At 38.5% G+C, this 23,291-nt stretch overlaps 1 protein-coding gene and 1 long non-coding RNA gene across 6 annotated transcripts in view; one reads left to right on the top strand and one right to left on the bottom strand.

Annotated features, from left to right (window-relative positions):
- LOC117202833 (uncharacterized) overlaps nt 1–8,078 on the bottom strand; it is a 47,885-nt gene extending 39,807 nt beyond the window's left edge. For 3 of the 5 annotated variants that reach the window (XR_004485319.2, XR_007471732.1, XR_004485323.2), the window contains exon 1: nt 7,883–8,078. This is a non-coding gene — a long non-coding RNA (uncharacterized LOC117202833). Of the gene's footprint in view, nt 1–7,457; nt 7,520–7,882 lie in introns of those variants that run through there. The other 2 variants (XR_004485322.2, XR_004485321.2) reach the window with 2 other exon arrangements.
- Nucleotides 7,583–23,291, top strand: part of THOC1 (THO complex subunit 1) — a 41,933-nt gene continuing 26,224 nt past the window's right edge. Inside the window, exons 1-8 of the mRNA XM_004273769.3 lie at nt 7,583–7,713; nt 9,599–9,672; nt 9,766–9,826; nt 11,061–11,127; nt 13,895–14,013; nt 14,481–14,529; nt 14,944–15,039; nt 22,746–22,828. Of these exons, the coding sequence (XP_004273817.1) occupies nt 7,660–7,713; nt 9,599–9,672; nt 9,766–9,826; nt 11,061–11,127; nt 13,895–14,013; nt 14,481–14,529; nt 14,944–15,039; nt 22,746–22,828 (603 nt within the window). The 5' untranslated portion in view covers nt 7,583–7,659. The remainder of the gene's footprint in view (nt 7,714–9,598; nt 9,673–9,765; nt 9,827–11,060; nt 11,128–13,894; nt 14,014–14,480; nt 14,530–14,943; nt 15,040–22,745; nt 22,829–23,291) is intronic.

The raw sequence follows: 23,291 nt of genomic DNA, 5'->3' as shown, positions 1-23,291 counted from the left end.
TTTTTTGCATTATGCGGGCCTCTCACTATTGTGGCCTCTCCCGTTGTGGAGCACAGGCTCCGGACGCGAAGGCCCAGAGGCCATGGCTCACGGCTCATGGTTCATGGCTCCGCGGCATGTGGGATCTTCCGGGACCGGGGCACGAACCCGTGTCCCCTGCATCGGCAGGTGGACTCTCAACCACTGTGCCACCAGGGAAGCCCTAAATGATCCTATTTTAATGGAAAAAACAACTTCACCCACAAAATGCTTTTCCCTTGGCAGTCCCAGAACTTTCTCTCTTTCCTCCAAAGACTTTCTCATTTTGCTTATTACATCCCTATTGAAAATTATAAAAGTCAAACATGATCACTCCAACCAAAGAGATTTATTCACACTGAAACAAATACATCTAGCTCTTTCATTTTCTCTGCCTTACACTCAGCAAATGAATATTTTAATATTTATTCACCAATTCATTGATTGACTTGGTGTTTCCAATTCTGTGGCGTTACCAACAGTACCAAAATAAGCATTTGTGTACATGTCTCTTTGTATACATCTTATCAATGTAAGAAATCCTCTTGTGTTTATATCTAGAGAATTGTTGGATTGAAGGGTATTACACCTTCAACCTTATAAATGCCAAATTCTCTTCCAAAATGGCTGTACCAGATTACATTTCCATTAGCTGGCCCCACCTCCTCACGAACATGCCTCAGGCTTTTTTTTTTTTTTCTATTTTTTTGGCCGCGCAGCACGGCATGAGGGATCTTAGTTCCCCGACCAGGGATCGAACCCGTGCCCCCTGCAGTGGAAGCACGGTGTCTTAACCACTGGACCGCCAGGGGAGTCCCACATCAGGCTTTTAAACTCATGCCAATCTCACAGATGAGAAAACAATATCTCAGTATTGTTTTATGCATTTCCCTGATTACTCAGGGAGCTAAGCATCTTTTCATATTTCCTCTTCTGTATGAATTTACTGTTTATGTCTTTTGCCGTTTTTAACTTGTTTGCCTTTTTATTGATTTGTAAAAGTTTTTAATATATTCTAGACACTAATCACTGGTTATAAGAGTCGCAAATATCTTCCACCACTCTTAAGCCCATCTTTCCATTTTTACTATCTTGTCTTCTTAATGAGCTGAAGTTAATTTTAATGTAGACAAAATTGTCCATTTTTCCTTTATGTTTTATGCTTTTTGTATTTTGTTTGAGATATCCCTCCCTACTCCATGGTAATTGGATATGCTTTAAATAATTTAATTTTGTATTTCAGACTGTGTCATTAATCCACCTGAAATTTTTTTGTGTGATATGAGGGATCTTTTTTTTTCCCCATGTTTGGATAACCAATTGTCCTAGAATGATTTATCATATAATCTCCCATTTTCTTCTTGACTCTTAGTCACAATGTCTTCAAATGTGATACAATGAAACATAGATAAAATTTCTTCATATGTGTGGGTCTGTTTGGGGGCTCCTTATTTTCTTTCATTAGTCAATTTTTCTTTCCCTTAACCATTAGTATGGCATCTTGTTATGATTCTAATAAGCATATATCTAGTAGGGCAAGTTTTAATTTTTTCCAGTGTTATTGAGGTATAATTGACAAATAAAAGTTGTGTATTTTAAGGTGTACAACATGGTTTTGATAAATGATTACCAGAATCAAGCTAATTAACATACCTATCACCTCACCTAGTTACCTTTTTTGTGATTGATGAGAACACCTAAGATCTATTCTCTTAGCAAATGTCAACTGTAAAATACAGTATTAACTATAGTCACTGAGCTGTACATTAGATCCTCCCCTTCTCTTTTCATTTCCTACAGTCCATCTGTTAGCTCTGTGTCTGTGTGTTGGCCTCATTTTCTCTTTCTGAAGATGGGCTTTCTCCAAGTTTTAAGGAAGACGGCAGCATTAGCTCAATATTCACCATGGCTCCTGTGGTAACAGAGAATCGGGCTGGGCAGCCAGCATCACTAATGGATATTATCCTACTTGCTGTTCAGCATCCAAATACTCTTTCCAGTTGAAGGGAAATCCCAAAATAGGGCTCTGCAGCTCACTACAGAAGCTGAAGGTGAGGAGGGACAGGTATAACTCTTCCTGTTGCCTGGAAGCTAGAGCACAAGCACGAGACCTGAGTATAGCCAATCAGATACTGTCAGCCATGAACTTGAATCTCGAGGAAGACGTGCAAAGGTCTGAGAGCTGGAGATGATGCAGGACAGTTGCAGTGGCATGGTGTGGTGGTCAATGTTCAGTGACGCAGTGACAAGTGCCCAGGGGTTGCCGAATCCAGGAGCAGAGCCAAGCCATAGAAATGGTGCTGGTGGGGCATCTTAAGACTGAAGCTATGTCTTGCTTCCACTGAGGCCTGCCCAAGCTTTATCTCCAGCCTTTTACTAATATGAGCTTCCCGATACCCTCCCAATAACTTACTTTTCAAAATACTAACCAGAGCAGGTTTCTATTGTTTTATGAAAGAGAAACTCTCACTAGTACGACAGCCATATTGTCCAGCTGCAGAAGAAAAATTTCAAAGACTTACGGCTGGCCAGGCCTGGTCCTATGCCCACAACTGTTCATCTGTTACAAGAATGGGGCAAAGGTGGTGGGAATGGCAAGCGAGGAGTGGGAAACGTGCTGAGCACCCCTGCAACAGTGATTAGGACTGAACAATCTTGACCTTCATTTATAAACATTTGTAAACATAAAGAAGGAAAAATCACCAGTCATATGAATGTCTTTCTTGCCTTCCTCTGCCAAATCCCACCCTCACAAATATACAGCTCATTCCTTTCCATTCTTTAAGCTTTAGTTTAAATATCATTTCTTCAGAGAGGTCTTTTCTGGCAACTCAAAAGTTAAATACTGCTGGAGCATCCCCTGCCTCAGTCTCTCATTCCTTTGGTTTTGAGGGACCTTGGGGCTACGTTACTTAAGCACTCTTCACCTCAGGTTCTTCTGTAAACCGGGAATACTAAAGAGTACCTACCTCACAAGGTTGCTGGGAAGGCTAAATAGTTCATACATGTAAAGCACTAAGAATTCAAGCACACAAGGGCACTCAATATACGCTACTGTTTCCTTCATAGCATTTCTCACAGTGAAATTCTTTTATGTTTTTCTTTACTTTTAAAAAAATCTTTTCTCCCATAGAATAAAAACTCCATGAGGACAGTTAACTCTTCTGTTTTGTTCAAAGTGCCAGGTTCATCCATATATACATACACACACACACACACAACTTATATATTAGTTGAGAATAAACAAATGAAGAAAATATTATATCAAAAACTTAGGAGAGTGTGGTGGCCATGAAAATGCTCCCCTCAGACCATTTGCTGTGGGAAATATAATTGACTGACAGCCTCACTGCTGCCTGCTGGGTCCACCACACCTGCACTGAGGCCAGGCTTTCTGAGGGTGGCTCTAAGTAAATGACTGAGCATGGCAGAGGTAACCAGGGCAGGTCCATTCGGGCAAACTGCCAGACCCTTCCTACAAGAAGTTTGGCCTGACATCTCCCCACTGGCAAAGTCAAGCCTTTCCTGGAGCTGCACTTCACTTCTTCCCTCCCTCTCTCTTTGCACAGGTGTCAGCCCTGCACTGTGGTCTGCAAGCTCTCACTGCCTGCTCCTGGTTCTTGCTCTCTCCCTAATAAATCTCTTGCACATCTAATAAAATGTTGGCATCTGCTTCATGGTAGACCCAAACTAACACACTCAGGACTTGCAGAAGCAAACCCCGAGGGGAAAATTTGTGAATAAATGATTAAGGTGCTCTCAGGAGAAACCAGTAAGGGAGAGAAACAGGATAGGAAAGGGATACAAGCCAAGTGATGGGTCAATTTCAGTCAAAATCTCTGCCTAACCTTTCAGGGAAGCTGGGCTCACCAGGGTAAGAATCACCCACTATTCAATTTCTAACCTTAAATTATGTTCATCTATGTGGTCCAATCAAGCTCACCAAACAGGATTTCACAACATATACTAGATAATGATATATACAGTATTACAATAAAATAACCATACTGCATATGTAGTCCAATAATATTATTCTTGTGCTTAGCAAATAGTAGGCACTCAATAAATACATATTGAATGAATAGCACAATATTTACAATATAAAATGCTTGAAAATTGCCACCACCCTATAAAAAAGACAGCACCCACACAGTTTTCACGCAATTTCTCTTTTTCCACAAAAATGTAACTCCCAAAATACACACGAAGTGCCAAACTTCTCCCATTCGTCTTCTCAGCAACATTCCTCTCCCAATGCAGGAGTCTCATTCTTTTTGCTCAACTTTGCCTCTCAAACATCAGTTCCCTGTCAATATAATTCTTTCAATCCACTTAAATTACCTAGGGAGAGGAAGGGAAAGAGGGCTAGGGCCCAGAACCCAAACCGGCAAAGGCCGCAATCCAACATGCTAACACGGCTGACTTGTGAGCATGGAACAAAGTTTCCTTGGCCTGGGCTAGAGGATAAAGACCAGAACGAAAGCAGACTAAGCTGCCTCCCTGGTCCTCTTCTCCTAGATCTCACCACACCAATGATAACTTGAATCCAAATGAGACATACCAAGGAAAAGAAGAGGAATAAAGATGTGAATGCTTAGAATCCATCCAAACCATCCATCCTAGAATTTCCCATGGAGGTGTTTCCTAACAGAGAGGCATTCCCTGGTCCATCTTACCTCACTAGCATAGAAGGAAGGAGAGGTGCTCAATAAACGTAAGTGAGGAATTTACATGCTATTGGATGTCTGCCCTTGGAATGTTATTATTACATACTTCTTTAAACACTTATGTTAGGAATGACAATATGATCCTCACCCTTATCTAATTATAAGGAAATAATTTATGAGCCATTAACTAGGCCCATGGCTTCATAAGGATTCATAAGTTAAGACTCGAGAAAAATATAGGCTTTGGGATTACAGCTAGGGGTTCAAATCCCAAACCTAGCTTCCTCTAGCCATGTGACCTAGGACAGATGAACCTGCTTCCTCACTGATGTGTATAACTATGTACAATGTTGTTGTAAGGAGTAGGAATAATACAAGAAAAGTGTCTGGCTCATAGGAGGTACTCAATAAAACTTGACTATTACGACAGTATGACAGTGTAGAGCTAAAAAATTGAAATCAAAACCCATGGGTAGTCTCATGTTGCCAGTTACCTCTATCAAGAACCCTAACTCTTTGAGTTTGCTTCCTCATGTGTAAAGTGAGCATAATCGCTGTTACTCATCTCAAAATATCATTTAAAAGATCAAATGTCTTACTACACGTTAAGTGCTTTGGGAATTATAAGGCATTTATTAACATGGTCTAAATGCTAACACATTTCTATCGTAGTGAGTTTTGATGCACAACTTTTTTAAATGCATCACCTACTTCCTTGCCTTACTGAATATCACTTCACCTCGAGATCTCAAGATCATACTGATGGCTGTGACGTTTTTGCCCTTTTTAAGTTATCTAGCATCAGACTGCTGTTTTTACATAGATTTTTTCCTAATTGTGGTAAAGTATAAATAAAATTTAGCATTTTAACCATTTTTAAGTGTACAATTCAGTGTCATTAAGTACACTTACAGTGCTGTGCAAACGCCACCCATATCCATCTCCTGAACTTTTCATCGTCCCAATTTGAAATCTGTACACATTAAACAGTAACTCCCCATTATCCCCTGATGTTTGCTGCTTTTTTTTCCTACTGTTTATCTGGCGTTTGTTCACTCATTAGCAACAACAGCTCATTTCTCTCCTTCCCACAAAATATACTGCTGGCTATAACTTGGGAGGAACCGCAAATGCCATTTTTAAACCAGTAACATTCTTTGGCCTGAAACACGAATACGATCTGGTTCCAACCCAGTTTTTCAACTCTATTTCTATTCAGAATCCAAAGTTTAAGTCAAAGTCAACAACTACCTTTCACTGTGCTTTCTTCTTTCCACACCTCTGCTCACACCTTCTTCACCCTTTGGAATGTCTTTCCTATTCACCCCTTCACACTCTGACCTGTCTATTGGAATCCTTCAGGGCCCAGCTCATATTCTCTCTTTTCCACAAAGGCTCCTTGACCACCTCATATGGTCCCTCTCTCCTTTGATCTCTTACAGCAGCTATGATGCAAATTACTCATGATCAAAATTGTACACTGCAGTTGTTTCATTTATGTCGACCTGAGCTCCTCAAAACAGCAATTAAGCTATATTATTTTGTTCATTCAATCATATGTCCATATATTTATTACTCATTCAACAAATACTGTCCACTGTGTATAAAGTGCCCAGCAAATGTGTGAATAAACACAATTCTAAGTCACTAGACTTTGATGGATGATTCAATAAACTCAAGCTCTTCTTCTGTTTGGATTTTGTAAAAAATAATTTTATTTACCTCTTGGGTCTTAGTTGTGCTCCACACAGTTAATAATCATCTATAGTATAATAATAATCCTAATAATCCTAATACATCAGCTACCTATCAAATCAGCTACCTATCAAACCTGTTTATTTTGGCAATTTGGAAATTTACGTTGCACAATTAAACCTGAATGATTCTGTTGATTCTAAAAAGCCTTCAACGCTCCAGGTAGCCAGCACTGTTCACAATTCCCACTTAGGGACAAGACTATGCAAAGCTGTCTTTTTGTTAGTGTCCTGTATTCTCGCCGGATATCAACGAAGGGAAAAACGTAAAGCGCGTCTAGCTTTCTTCATTTAGGTACACATGGAGGTGAATAAGAGCTGGTAGGAAGTGTTTGGGTCAGTGCTTCTTCGCCCACAGCATAATTCCAACTGAAAAGTTACTGCCACTTGGCTTCTCATTGGCCAAGCCTCTCTCATTGGCCAAGGTAGGAAACTGCAAGGTTTTGCAGCTGGTGCCTCCAACCCTTGACCCGGCGCCACGCGCTATCCAATCAGCGCCGAGTACTGCGTTCCTCCAAGATCTTCCTCTTTCAGTATAGCCCTCTATGTGCCAGCAAAGTTAACGAATCCCCAAACATTCATGATAATACTTGCATTGCTATGCAAGCCACACGCGCATTCATGACTTCACTGACGCTCCTCCACAGCCCAAGGATATAAGCATTATTTCTATTACTCAGAAGAGGAGGCTGCTCCTGAGCTACAGGGCCCATGAACTGTAGGGCAGAAACGCAAATCCGGAGCTGGGACCACTCCTCGAAAAGGACTTTGGTCCGGCGGTGCACGGCCACTGCCGACACTTCCCCAGCCTGGAGCTTTCCCGGATAACCCACCTGCCTTGGATTCTCGGGCGGCGGTTACCTTCCCTCGCGGCCCATTGAGCCGTAACCAGCCGCCTTTCACCAGGCTTCCCCAAAACAGGAAAACCACCGCCAAAGTGCGCGTCCCGGCCTGCAACCCGCAGCGCTTACACGACAAGGCCACACATCTACCATCACCCCAAGGGTTACCCACGAACCCGAATCGGGCTTTGAGCGGCTGACTCCGGCTCCCAGCGCCAGCCCGTCCTCGGTCACCACAGACGCTCCCACCCCCCACCGGGCCCGCCCCTGCGCTCACAGGCCGCTCTAGCCGCGCACCGAGCCGGCAATCTCTTCGCTCCCGCCCTGACGTCATCGGCGGGCGCCGCGGCGCGGTGGCGGGCACGCGCGGCCGAGAAGATGTCTCCTACGCCGCCGCTCTTCACTTTGCCCGAAGCGCGGACGCGGTTTACGGTGAGCGGAAGGGGGGTGGGTGCGGCCCTGGCTCAGCGCTATTTTTTGCCCTCCTCTCCCTGAAATTACTCGAATTTTGCTCTGGGGTAAAGCGGGGACAGAGGCGTGTGCGCCGCGGCGACGGGCTCCCGGCCTCGTCGTGGGCTGGGAAGTGGCAAAGGCGCATTACCTGTCTCTTCCGCGCGTCCTCTGCGGTACGCCTCCACCTTCCCGCCAGCTGGTCCCAGGACCCCGCGTTCTGGGCGTGTCTGCGCCCTGCGTGGAGGGGTCATCCGCAGACTACCTCTGTCCGGGTCCAGCTCCTCTGCAGTGCTCTCTCAGCTGGTCAGGTGTCTCCAGAACTGGAAGGGGGCTGCTGAAGGGGGAGGGCGGGACTGACTTTAGCCCAGAGATCTGGCTCCCGCCCCGCCTCCTAAGCTGCCAGGTGGTTGTTCTGGCCGCTTATTCACCACCCTTTAATCCTCCGTATCTCATTCGTAAGAGATCGATGAGGAAGGTCCTAAGTGGGACAGGACAAACAGGTCAGCTTGGAAAGGGTTGTCAGCTGTCATTTTATTCTTACACATTGGGGAACAGTAGTTTAAGCATTTGGGAAACACTTTACAGAGCGTTTTCTTGTTAGCTTGTTTAACTCTTAGAATAGCACTGTAAGGAGGCTGTTTTATTATCCCTGGTAGATGAGATAGAAACTGAGTTAAGTTTAACTCTAACTCCAAAAGTTAAATGATTTACTTTACTGTTTTCTCTGACTTAAGACCCAGTATTCTTTTTATGTTGCCCATCACTAAATTGTTTGACTGTATTTTTCCCTAGTGCTCTGAAATTCTGCCAGGAGTAACTTAGGAATATCCAATATTGGTCCTGGAGGGGACCATTTAATGGGAGCTCATCTAGCCCAGTGCTTCTCAAGCTTGAGCATGAGGTGAGATCTCCTGGAGATCTTGTTAAATGTAGATTCTGGTTCAGTAGGTCTGGAATGGGGTCTGAGATTCTGCAGTTCTAACAAGTTCTCAGGTGATGCCACTGCTGCTGATGGTAGTAACAACCCTCATATTTAACTCGTGAGGAAAATGAAGCACAGAGGTAAGGGGGTATGCCCAAGATTACACAGCCTATTCACAGGCAGAGTCAGGAATGGACTTTTCCAGTATAAATGTAACTCCTGTGAGGTAACATTGATTTTCCAAGTGTATGTGAATTTTCACAGAATGAATGACTTGGCAATATTTTTGTCTTTCAATTATGACTGCTTTAAGACAACCAGCAGGTTTACTACTTTAAGACAATCAGTGTTTACTTGGTGTCAGGGGCTGTGCTGTGCAAGCTACCTAGACGAGGTAGGACTTTTTTTTTTTTTTTTCCGAGGTAGGACTTTTGATGGGTCTTGAAGAATGGATAGAATTTGCGTGAGCACGTGGGAGGAATAATGGGAATGAATACACTAGAGTGAGCTTGATAGAAAATGATGGGAAAATGGCTAGACCCTAGTGGAGAGTATGTGTTAGGGGGTACTGGGAAATGAGGTTGCATAGCTTGAGTGGGATAACATTATCAAGGACGTTTAGAGGAAGCTACGAAATAAGGAGCCACTTACAGATTTTGTTTTTTAAAAGCAGGATACTCTCATGAATGGGATATTTAAAAAGAAAGGAGGAGGGAAAACCTGGAATAAGAAAGTCTAGCTGGGGAGCTCTTGCAAGGCTTAAAGTGATGAGTCTATATCAGTAAGTGGCATTTGAATAAGAATTACTGATAGAATGACTCATAGGTAATTTTTCCCAGGTATAAACATTTTTTAGTTAGACATACTATTGATGAGTGATATGTTTTTCAGTAAATAATAAGCAGAAATCTTTCCACTTATTTGCTATTTTTATTTTTCTAGAAATCTACCAGAGAGGCCCTGAACAACAAAAATATCAAGCCCTTGTTGAATACCTTCAGCCAGTTGCCTGGAAGGTAAGGCGTTGATATCCATGAAATAGGCTCGCTGAAATCTTTATACTTACCCTGAGCTGCTTTAAAAATGCAGGTGTTTTTTGTTTTTAATAGTGAAAATGAAAAAAAATGTACCCTTGACCAAGCTTTTAGAGGTGTTGTAGAAGAAGAAATTGTAAGTATGTTTTTCCTTTATTTATCGTTAGAATTTTGCTGGCAAATTAATATTATTTTTAAATTTGCTTTTATCCTTAGAATAGATATTTAAACATGACTATTTTTTCTAGAGTGAACGTGCTACTTTGTGAAACCTAACTTGGTCATAGTTAGTATAGGAGTTGTGTAAGGATTAAGGGTTTTAATAGCACAGTTTGACTTGTTTAAGGGTTTGGTTTAATAAATGAATAGAGCCCTCTGCAAGTGAATATGTATAAGAAAATTTGATAAGAGGTCTTCCTGAGCAAAAACTGTAATTTGAAGGTGAGCCCTCTCGCTTTGCTGTATAGACAGTGACACATCTTGTAGTGGCATAAAAGGTCTAGTCCAAGGATGTTCAGCATGGGAGCTGGGATTCCATGCCCTCATTTTCCTATGGCATCCCCTTATCAGTTCACCTGCAAAAATAACAATAGCCTATCCAACTTCAGTAGAGAAATTTAATCTAAACATGAAAAATCTGAATTTATTTACCATTAGTGGAGCACCCAAATGAAAGGAAAAGTTTCAATAGTTTATTCTTGGTTTAGCAAAGCTTAGATCTCAAGAAGCTAGACCCTTTTCCCGTGACCATAAAACAGTGTCCCTTTCTTTTGGACCATTCTATGTCAAATTCATTCTTTCCTCTTCTTCAGACCTAGTCACTTACCTGTTGTCAGGTATTGGGCAAGTTACTTTGCTTTTCTGAGCCTCAATTTCATTTGTAAGAGGGGAAATACCATGTTTTCATGGTGGTTGTGTGAAACGGCACTTAATGTACACTCAATAAATGCTGGATTTTATGATGTTATCAAACCTAAGCACCACCTCTCTTCTATTAAAACCCTCCCTCAGACATATTGATGCACCAGTACAATTAATTCCCCTGGCCCTGCCATTGAGTGAGTTAGGGCCTCAGCACATGTGTAGTTGATTAGCTTATAGCCTTAATCATGCTAATGTAAGGATCTTCCTAAGACTTGGATTTTAAGTGAATCACCTGCTGTTTAATTATTTGATATACTTCTACCGTTAGGGTTATTACTGTTCATTTCTTAAATTTTCATCTTAGAAAGTAATCTTATCTTCTGTGAGAAATATCTTTATCCAGTGTTTATGATAATCAACTTAGTGTCAGAGGATATGTTTTTCTTATTATCAAATTAGTCTAAAGTCTGGCTCCTAAATTAAGTTGTTTTCTCCTTTGTTGGTAGATAAATCATTCATCATGTGAAAACGTTTTAGCTGTTATTTCTCTTGCTATTGGGGGAGTTACTGAAGGTAAGTATGGGTTTGTTTTGTCTTTTTTAAAAGCAATCTTGGGCATGACATGTTTTATTTAAAACTTATTCTCCCCATACCTAATTGATTTTGTTCATTTTTAAAATTCTGCCTACCCCCTTTGCCAAGAAGTCCCATGGAAATTAGCTCACAGGTATTTCTTGTCACTAGTGTATACAGTGCACACTTTGGCACTTTCTTTGTTCTCCACTTGTTCTGTTCATCAGGTAAATATTTATTGAGCATCTACTATGTGCCTGGTACTGAACTAGGAATTGGGAGATTCATTGGTAAATAAAACATATTCGCTGCCTGTAAGGAGCCTAGTGGCTAATGGAGGAAACACGTCTAAATGTCTTACTGGGGCGGGGGGTGAAGTAGGAATGAAGTATGGTTGAAGTGATTCTCTAAACTTCAGAGTCTGAAGGAATCAGGATGGTCTTAGAAAGGAAACTGTAACATAAGAGCTGGGATGTGAGGGATGAGTAATTTGTCAGGCAGAAACAGAAGGATATAGCTATATAAAGACCTGGTTCAGCATGACTAAAAAAAATGTAGAGCAGAATGGTGAGAGGATGATGAGCATGGTGAAGAAAAGAAGCAGGAGGGGTAGGTTAGGGCCATTTGTAAAGGGCTTTGTGTGCCATGCTAAAGAGGACCTATGGAAGAGCCATTGGATTGGGAGAAACTGCTGGCAGGAAAACTAGGTAGAGGACAATTAAAATGGGGCAGTGGCAGTAGGGGATAGTTTCAAGAGACTTTTATTTATTTTTATTTATTTTTAGTTATTTTTATTTAGTTATTTTTGGCTGCGTTGGGTCTTCGTTGCTACGCGTGGGCTTTTCTCTAGTTGTGGAGAGCAGGGGCTACTCTTCGTTGCAGTGCACAGGCTTATTGCAGTGGCTTCTCTTGTTGTGGAGCCCGGGCTCCAGGCACGCAGGCTTCAGTAGTTGTGGCACACGGGCTTAGTTGCTCTGCGGCATGTGGGATCTTCCTGGACCAGGACTCGAACCCATGTCCCCTGCATTGGCAGGTGGATTATTAACCACTGCGCCACCAGGGAAGCCCCTCGAATGAGATTGCCAGGCTTTAGCTTTGTTTTACTGAATCAGAATCTTTGAGAGTGGAATTTAGGTAATTTTCTATAGTTATTAATGTGAGTTAACTTTTGCCAAAGTATACTTCTGCTAAGGGCAGGGAGTATGTCTCTCAAATCTCTTGGATATACAGGACATAAAAGTATCACAAATCTAAGTGTTAAAGGACTTTAGAGGTCATATGGTCCAATCTTGTCTCTGACCTATCCTGTCTCCCCTCAGTAAAGTCCTTGGCAGGTGGTCATCCAGCCTCTACTCCCATTGATGGAGCTCACTATTTGATTTCTGTTAGATAGTTCTGATGGTGCGATTTCCCCTTTGTATTGAGTTGAAATTTGCTGCTTTATGCCTCCCTGGTTCTAGGCAGTATCCCTCACATCACATTCCAGATATGATCTTACCAGTGCAGAGTAGAGCTGGAAATACTACTTCCTGTTTCGGAAGATACTGTGTTAATGCAGTAATTTGGGCTAATAGTACCCACTCAGTACTTTTTTTTTTTTTTTACATATCATGCTGAAGTGTCTACTTTTCCTAAACACTTAACAAGTGTTAGTATCTATTACGTAAAAATAGAAGGAAGAATGAGCAGGGAGGTAAAAGTACTTTTAGCTAGCCTAGATGACCTTAAAGTCTTTAATTTATTGCTTTACTTTAGTAAGATTGAATTTAGAAATAAACAACTTTTTATTTTACCCTTTTTTCCCTTGAAACAATGGTATTATTGTAAAAGTTTAATGAGTTGAAATCAGTATCAAATCTTTTTTTTTTTTAGAAACAAATATTTATTTTGCCACTTCAGAAGGTTTTTGAAAGCTTTAGGAAGAGCGGAAGAACAGAATTTTCAGTTTGAAGTTCATTTACCTTTTTTTTTTTTAACATCTTTATTGGAGTATAATTGTTTTACAGTGATGTTTTGTTATCTTTTTTGAAGTAGTTCTTTCAAATCACAGACAACTTAAATTTTAGCAATAGTACAGAACATTTGGAAATGAGAAGGGAACATACTAGTCCTAATTCTTCCACTTTAAAAAAAACTACCATTTATTTTGGTATATGGTTTTAGTTTCTCTGGTCTTTTTAAAAGATTTTATTGTGATAACCATAATACCCATACAGTTTTGAACCCTGCCTTTTTCACTTGACATTATATCATAAACATTTTCCAAGTTATAATAGTCGTCATAACCATCTTTTTTAATTGGCTGCATTATATTCTTTTGAATAGCTTAGTGGTGAAGAAAACAGACTGTGGAGCCAGACTGCCTGGGTTCGTATCCCAGCTCTACCACTTACTGGCTCTGTGATCTTGGGCAAGTTATTTAACTTCTCTGTGTCTCAGTTTTCCCATTCTATAAACTGGAGATAATGTTATCTACCTCATAGGGTTATAAGGATTACATGTGTTAGTATATGTAAAGCACTTAGTGTGCCTGACATATAGTAAATGCTCTAGAAGTGTTATCAAGAATGATTATCATCATCACATACCAAAACTTACTTAAGTATATCCTGTTTGGGGACTTGAGGTTGCTTCTGTTTCTTGTCTTTCACAGCCTTGTTAGGATTGACAAAGTATACCTCTAATATTTTCTTTAAAATTATTTTGCATGGGCTGTTTTACTCAACAGTATTTTAAACTTTTTAATTGGCTTGTGCTCCACTTGAAGGTATTTGTACAGCATCTACACCTTTTGTATTGTTGGGAGATGTTTTGGATTGCCTTCCTTTGGATCAGTGTGACACGATATTCACTTTTGTGGAAAAAAATGTTGCTACTTGGAAATCAGTAAGTGCCTTAGTTTCTTTTTCTGCTAATATTATCTTTCTATAGATCCAGAGTTCTGAGGGTAGTTTTTGTTGTTGTTGTTGTTTTTGTTTGTTTTTTGCTTATATTTCTAATATTGCTGATTGCCAAAAAGTTTGTCCATATGAGAATTATATATTCTGCTCTCTTGGAAAAGCCAAGTAAAAGTTATATGGAGAAAAAAATGGAAGTACAAAATTTGAGTAGATACAATTAACTTGAAAACACACACTTTTACATGTTTAAAAATTACTTAGAATTGTGTTTTGTTATATATTTGAAAATATTTTTATTTCATTAAAATTGTTATTTGCTTGAAAAAAGTGAAAGTGGCATAGTAGATTCTCAGTGCATAGTAGTGTTCTTTAAAATTTTACTTCCTGTGACTTACTACTGAAGGATGTGCAACAACTTCAGAACAATAGTAATAATTTCTGTCTTAATTTCAGAATACATTCTATTCTGCTGGGAAAAATTATTTACTACGTATGTGCAATGGTAAGTAATTCAACAGTAAATGATTGTTTTTTAAAAAGTAAATGTGGCCAGGAAAACAGGTGGTGGAATTAAACACAGGTGGTAAAATTTTTAAAGTAGATTGTATCTTCATTTTTAAATAGCAGTCTGACTTATTAAAATTGATCATTTGCTTTAAATTAAACTATTCCTGTTCTGGGTATAAACTTAATGAAAACCAAAAAAATTTAGTAAAGCTTGTCTTACCCATGCTAAACTTGTTTAGTTTTATTCCTAATTTTCTAGCGCTTTTTTGTGACAATAGTTTCTACCCCCATTTTGAGAACTACTGCTTTAGGAAAATACTTTTGACAAACTGGTTAAGAAACTTAGGTATGGTTGTAATAAACATAGAATGATCTCACCTGTGTAACCTTCGTTTCCATGTGTTGTTAGATCTCTTACGAAGATTATCAAAATCCCAGAATACAGTCTTCTGTGGACGAATTCAGCTCTTTTTGGCCAGACTTTTCCCTTTATCTGAGAAGTCAGGTAAGCTTTTGTACATAAAATGCTTTGCAGGAAAATCTTTACCAGATTAGAATCTACTATGATGATAAAAAAGAAAAATGGTTCTAAAAAGTTGAAAACATAGGAAATTCCCACTTTATTTTACTTATAAGTAGTTATACCTGTCCCAGTGTATGGTACAGGTAACCCTTAAATAAAGTCATTGATTCCTTTTTTTCTATATCTGCAAGCCTGTTTGTTTGTCTCTCTTTTTTTAATATTTATTTATTTATTTTGGTTGCACCGGGTCTTAGTTGCGGCACGCAGGATCTTTGTTATGGCATGCAGGATCTTTAGTTGCAGCATGTGGACTTCTTAGTTGCAGCATGTGGACTCTTAGTTGCAGCATGCAGCTCCCAGTTGCGGCATGCATGCGGGATCTAGTTCCCCAACCAGGGATCGAACCTGGGCCCCCTGCATTGGGAGCACAGAGTCTTACTCACTGGACCACCAGGGAAGTCCCTAAAGTTATTGATTCTTTAAGTTCAAAGTTTATTAATAATGTACAGTTGAATCACACTGAAATATGTAGCTGTGAATCATGTTTTTATTTCATTTCCTAATGTATGCCTATTTTTCTGTTTTTTTCCTTCAGTCACTACTGTTCAGCCACATTGACTTTGTTCGTTTCTTTTATCATTTATTATTGTGAAATATAATGGTAATATGAAAAGTGCATAAAGTAAATATAGTATAATAATTATGAAGCAAATACTTGTGTAACCACTGTCCAGGTCCAGAAATGGAACACTGCCCACCACAAGGCTCTCTAGAGCCCACCACAATCTGTTCAAATACGCCAGATTTTAATCTCTTTGCTTCAGTCTTCCCTTCCTTAGTATCAGGCTAATATACCGCCTACTTCATATGTTGTTGTAAGGATTAAGTGAATTAAAATATGTGAAGAGCTTACAACAGTGCCTGCATATGGTAAGACCTATAGTGTATGTTAGCAGTTGTTTTACATGTGGCTTTCTTTTTGTCCTGCTAGATCTATGTTTTTTTTCTTTCCTCTTATTTAATGTGGTCAGGATTAATTTTGATTTATCAGTGTATTTACCACTTGTATTTCTGACCTTCTGTTTCCCCCTTTAGACTTTACTTTAGTGCAGATTTGTGTTTTCTTTGAAAATCTTTATTTCTTTACTCTTGAAGAATGGTTTCAATAGATAGAAGATTGTAGGTTGGCACTGGATATAGGATTTCATTTAGTGGGAGATAATCATTACTTTGCCTTCTAGCTTCTATAGATAAGGCAAATGTCAGTCTAACTCCTTTGAAGATAATCTAGTTTTTTTTTTTTCTCTCTATCTGCTCTTAAGGTTTTATTTTTCTTTGGGTTTTTTGTTTGTTATTTGTTTGGGTTATTTTGTTTGTTTTTCAGTTTTATATGATGTATCTAAGCATGGATTTTTAAAATTTATCATTCTTCAGATTTGTGGGCATCTCGAATTTATGGATTGGTTGTCCTTCATCCAGTTTGTAAAAATTTAAGTTGTTATTTCTTCAAATATTATATATGCTTCTTTCTCTTTTCCTCTTTTTGGAACTCTAGTAGACATCCTATATCTTCTCACTGTATCCTGTCTCTTACACTTTCTACATTTTTCATCTCTTTGTTGCTCTCCATCACATTCTGCATAATTTCTTTAGAAATTTTTTCCAGTTCACTACTTCTCTCTTCAGCTATGAATAATCTGCTGCTAAATGAGCTCTTAATTTCAGTAATTGTATTTTTTCATTCCTAGAAAGTCTTTTTTAAGTCTGCTGTGTCACTTTTTTAGTTTCTTATTCCCTGCTGATATTTTCAAACTTGTTTTTTAATTTTCTAACGAGGGTAAGCATTGTTATTTTTATGTGTCTGATAATTCCAGTGTCTTAAGTCTTTGTGGGTATGTCTCTAGTGTCTGTTTCTACTGTTTCTCACTGATTGTATCTTACCCCTTTGTGTTTCTGGTTAGTGTTTGATGTTATATTTGAGAAGATATTTGAGGGAATAATTTTGACACCTAGGTTAGATACCTTTCTCCAGATAAGAGTTTTCATTACTCCTGCCAGGCACCCTTACAAGGGTGCTACTACTAGTCCAAGATTACCTTAATCTAGCCCAGCTCAAGGCCTGTGATTCCTTAGATAATCGAGAAGACTTGGCACTGGACTGCAATTTGGTTGATCCCTACCTGAGGACGTAGGTCCCAGTCTAGAAGAAGGTTGGGGTAGGATTAGTTTCCCCACCTTCCTTGGACTCAGAGATTTATTTTTATCATCCTCACTTCAGGAAGCTGCTAAAAGAATAGCTCAGTTTTGCAGCCGATTCTTCCTGTTTGGCAGATATCCTCAAGACAGAAGTGGCTTTGAGTGCTGATGATGCATTGCTTATCTTTCTTGCCTTCTTGATTTTTGCCATATATTCCTCACTGAATGTCAGCTCTTTACTATTTTTAAGAAAACAATTTTCTGTTTCTTTGCCTAAAACAATGCTGTGAACATGGTTTATGCTCTGTAAGTATTCATAGAATTAATGTAATTTATCCAAGTTTTCAGTTGTCCTTAGAGGGTTAATCTGAATTAATTAATTAGCTAATTAATTAGCCTTCCATTACTGGAAGCTCAGCTTTTTATATTTTTTAACAGCTTTATTGAGATGTAAATTCACATACCATACAATTCACCATTGAAAATGTACAGTTTACTGTTTTTTAGTATATTCACAGGGTTGTGCAGTCATCATTGCAGTCTAATTTTAGAACATTTTAACTTCTAAAAGGAACCCTGCACCCATTAACTGTCACTCTCCACTTACCTCCATCCTTACCCTGTCTCCCAGGCCCTAAACAACCATTAATCTACTTATTGGTCTCTATGGACTTTCCTATTCTGGACATTTTAAAAATGGAGTAATAAGATATGTGGTCTTTTGTGACTGGCTTTTTTTTTTTTAACATCTTTATTGGAGTATAATTGCTTTACAATGTTGTGTTAGTTTCTGCTGTGTAACAAGGTGAATCAGCTATACGTATACATATACCCCCATGTCTCCTCCCTCTTAAGCCTCCCTCCCACCCTCCGTATCCCACCCCTCTAGGTGGTCACAGAGCACCGAGCTGATCTCCCTGGGCTACGCAGCTGCTTCCCACTAGCTGTCTATTTTACATTTGGTAGTGTATATATGTCAGTGCTACTCTCTCACTTCATGTGACTGGCTTTTTAAACTTAGCTTAATACTTTCAAGGTTCATCTGTGTTGTATGTATCAGTAGTTCATTCCTTTTTATGGCTGAATGATATTCTCTATATGGATATACCACATTTTGTCCATTCATCAGTTAATGGACATTTGAGTTGTTTCTGCTTTTTGGCTATTGTAAATAATGCTGCTGTGAACATTTGTGTACAAATTTTATGTGGATGTATGTTTTCACTTCTCTTGGCCATATACATAGGATGGAATTGATGGGTCATATGGTAACTGTTTTAATTTCTCCTGGATAGATATCTAAGAGTAGAATTACTGGGTCATATGATAACTCTGTATTTAAGTTCTTTTTTTTTTTAATTGGGGTATAGTTGTTTTACAATGTTGTATTAGTTTCTACTGTACAGCAAAGTGAAGTAGAGTTCCCTGTGCTATACAGAAGGTTTTCATTAGTTATCTATTTTATATGTATTAGTGTATATATGTCAATAATCCCAATCTCTCAATTCATCCCACCCAACGTTTTCCCCGCTTCGTGTCTATATGTTTGTTCTCTACATCTGTGTCTCTATTTCTGCCTTGCAAACTGGTTCATCTGTACCATTTTTCTAGATTCCACATACATGTGTTCACATACGATGTTTGTTTTTCTCTTTCTGACTTAACTTCACTCTGTATGACAGTCTCTGGGTCCATCCATGTCTCTACAAATGATGTATTTAAGTTCTTGAGGAACTACCAAACTGTTTCCCAAAGAGGCTGCATCATTTTATCATTGATGCAAGTGCGTTCCAGTTTCCCTGCATCCTTGCTAACACTGACTGTTTATTGTCTTTTTTATTATAGCCATCCTAGGGAGTGTACAGTGGTATCTCATGGTTTGGGTTTGCATTTTTGTAATGACTAAAGATGTTAAGCATCTTTTCATGTGCTTACTGATCATTTGCATGTCTTCCTTAAAGAAATAGTCTATTAAGATTCTTTGCTCATTTTAAAAATTGGGTTATTTGTCTTTTTATTACTTAGTTGTACAAGTTCTTATTATATTCTGGATACTAGACCCTTATCAGATAAATAATTTGTAAATATTTTCTCCCATTCTGTGGATTTCCTTTTCACTTTCTTGATCGTGTTGTTTGCAGCAAAAAAGTTTCAAATTTTGATGAAGTTTAATGTATCTATTTTTTCTTTTGTTGCTGGTGCTCTTGGTGTCATATCTAAGAAACTGTTGTCTAACCCAGCAGTCCCTGACCTTTTTGGCACCAGGGACTGGTTTCGTGAAAGACAGTTTTTCCACGGACTGGTTCAGGCGATGATTCTAGCGATGGGGAGCGGCAGGTGAAGCTTCAATCACTCCCCTGCTGTTCACCTCCTGCTGTGTGACCCAGTTCCTAACAGGCCGCTGACCGCTACTGGTCCACGGCCTGGGGGTTGGGGACCCCTGGCCTAACCCAGAGTCACAAAGATTTACATCTGTGTTTTCTTCTAAGAGTTTTAGCTCTTACATTTAGGTATATGATCCATTTTGAGTTAATTTTTGTATGTGGTGTGAGGTGGGGTTCTAATTTCATTCTTTTTATATGTGGATACCCAGTTGTCCCAGCACCATTTGTTGAAAAAACTATTCTTTTCCCACTGAATTGGCATCTTGCCTTCTTTTTACCTTCAAAATATCAAGATCAATTGAACCTTAGGACCTTGGCACTCATTCTGCTGTCTGTAATCCTTTTGTTCGTTATTGTCACATTACTGACTTTTGCTGTCACTCAATCTCGGTTTAAATTTTACTACCTTAGAGAGGCTGTCTTTGAGCATCTAATCTAAACCTGCCACCACAGTAACCCATTATCACCACCTGATTTCAAATCTCTTCTTAGAATTTAGCACCACCTGGCATTTTCAGTGTGTTTGTGTTGTTCACCTCTGTATTTTCTGTGCCTAGTAACTTCTAATACCAGATAGCTAGGCACTATTTAAATATTTGATGAATGAAATTCTATCTCTTTGTGAAATGAAGTGCCCCTTCATAAGTACTGATTTGTGATTTCTTTTTCTGGAATTTACAGAAAACATAAAAACAAGGTTTCAATTCTCAGCCATTCTTTAGTCCTTCCTGTTGATCTCTAGCCTCCACTCTCATTTTTAAAAAAACATTTTAACCTCTTTTTCAATATGCTACATTCCTAGATTGACAAGACATAGAGAAATCACTTTTTTCTTATTAACTAGTTGAAAGACTAACAATAATTGCTAAAGGTAGCTTTAAACTATATATATATCTTTTAATAAATTATATTTTTAAATTTAATTTTTAAATTATAAAATTACCCAACCTTGTTTCAGAAAATTTGGAAAATGAAGGGAAAAAAAAATCATAATCAATCCTGTCACCCTAACATAAGCTAGGTTGGCATTTGGGGATATCTTCTTGCAGTATTTTTTCTTCTTTTTTTACATTTGATTGCATAAGATTCACTAGAGTATATCCCAAGACCTTCAGAAAGCTGTCTTCACATGTAATTTACCCATTAAATTTAGTAAAGTATGACTGAGATTTTTAACCTGAGAATTATGGCATGTGCTTTGTTGAGTAATAAACAGAAAATGGACAAAGATATTTTAAGTAGTCAATGCTAAATGGTCAGCCAGGTTCATTCACTAGCTTAATGACGTCATCTAGCATACTAGCTTTTAAAAAAAAACTTCTTGTTTTAAAATAACTTTAGACATGAAGAGTTGCAAAGATAGTATAGAGTACCCAAATAGCTTCACCTAATGTTAACCTCTTACATGCCATGGTACAGTTATCAAAACTAAGAAATCAACATTGGTGCAGCACTGTTAGCTACATACTTTATTTGGATTTTACCAGTTTTATCAGTGCTTTCTTTTTTAAGGATCCAATCTGGGATCCTGTATTACTTAGTTGTGATGTCACTTTAATCTCCCCAATCTACCCAGTCAGTGACAGTTCCTCAGTCTTTGCTATTTTTTCATGACCTTGACAGTTTTGAAGAGCACTGGTCAGATAATTCGTAGAATGCCCTCCAATTCATGTTTGTGTGATGTTTTTCATAATTAGATTGAGGTTATAGATTTGGGGAAGAAGACCACAGAGGTGATGGGCCCTTCTCAGTGCATCGTTTCAACATGGTATTGATGTGTCTTTTTACTGGGGGTGTTATCTTTCATCACTTATTTAAGATATTATCCTTGATCACCATATTTCTCTACTACAAAGTTACTATTTTCCCCTTTGTAATTAATAAATATTTGGAGGGAGATACTTCGAGGCTATGCAGATACTTTTTCTCCTTAGACCTTTGCCGGCTGAGTTTAGTACTGTTCATCAGTGGATCTTGCCTGCAGTGATTATTATTAGGTTGTCCTGGTGGTGATTTTCTATTCCTTTCATTCCTTCTACGTTTATGAATTGGGAGTCTTCTCTAAAGGTGAGTTGTCTTGGGAATTCCCGGGCGGTCCAGTGGTTAAGACTGCGTTTCCAATGCAGGGGGCCTGGGTTTGATCCCTGGTCAGGGAACTAAGATCCTACAAGCCTCGCAGTGCAGCCAAAAAAAAAAGAAAAGAAGAGTTGTCTCTTCTCCTTTGTTTACTTGTAATTCAGTCATCTATTTCAGTATGAACTCATGGATATTTATTTTATATGGGTTATAATCTCATAATATCATTATTTACTTTGTTGCTCAAATTATTATAGTTTTCCCCATTGGGAGCTCTTTCATGTAGGCGAGGATAGTCCAGGCACATCTTGTATTTTCCCTGCCCAACCCCTGGAATCAGCCACTTCTCCAAAGAGCCTGATTTGTTTTACTTAAAAATGGTGTTTAGAAGACAAGATCTGGGACCTAGATAATGCTATTTGTTACTAGAATATCACTGCTTCTAAGCCCTCTCAGTAGACAGAGCTTGGAAAGATACATATGTATACTAACATGTATTTCTGTATCTGTATTTCTGTATCTGTCTACATTTTTTTTAATGACCAACAACAAAAACAATGTTATCATAGTGACTGATAACTTGTGAGTCTAATCTAGCACCAATAGATCTGCTTATTTATAACTTCTTTCCCTGACAGCGAGAAACCTGGCCCTCACTAACTATATTTCCTATAAATATTGTTATACATTCACACTTTTTGAATAATACAATTTCTACTTGTGCTTCAGCAAAATTATAAATTACTACATATTGCATTCTGTAAAATTGTTCTACAATATTCATAAATAACAAGGATCAATATATCTGTCACAGTGTATACAGAATTCAGCATACTCCAAAGGCACCTTAAAAGAAATGAATTTTAGAAAGAATTTGAAAATCAAGTGTGATGTTATTCTGACTTGATCTTTTGCTTAATTATGGATTTATCATTTTATGTATTTTGGTTATATGACAACAAAGTTATACTCTTAAACAAGTTTAGGTGTTTGATGGATTTGCTTTGAAAATCTTTTTTTTTTTTTTAATAGGTCTTAACTTGCAGAGTCAGTTTAATCTGGAAAATGTCACTGTTTTCAATACCAATGAGCAGGAAAGCACATTGGGTCAAAAGGTGAGGCTGATATGAAATCTAACATAACATATTTTGTTATTGAGATAACTCAGATGAATGGGTCTTCTAAATCAAAAATTTTAAAAACCTTTGTTTTCAATTTATAGAAATAATATGTATTCTGTGTAGAAAAAAATGCAAACAAAATAGAAATATTTAAAATAAAAAGTACAGCTACCCCATAATCCAAGGCCCCAAAGATAACCACTCTTAACATTCTTTTTTTGTCCTTACAGGACTTTCTGTGTATATGTAGTTTTATTCCAAAATTGAGGTCATACAATACATACTGTTCTGAAAATCACTTTCTTCTTTTAACAGTATGAAATGGTTGCATTTCTGCATCAGTACATTTAGATTTGTCTCTGTGTTTTAATGTCTCATGATAAGTCTTTGGATATATCACAGTCTCCTGTTACTGAGCATTTAGATAATCTCTAATAGTGAAAACTTGTTAACAACA

This window comes from Orcinus orca, chromosome 15 (genome assembly GCF_937001465.1).
Source record: "Orcinus orca chromosome 15, mOrcOrc1.1, whole genome shotgun sequence".
Classification (NCBI taxonomy): Eukaryota; Metazoa; Chordata; class Mammalia; order Artiodactyla; family Delphinidae; genus Orcinus; species Orcinus orca.
The sequence above is the reverse complement of the archived record's forward strand: the minus strand, read 5'-3'. Positions and strand labels throughout refer to the sequence as shown.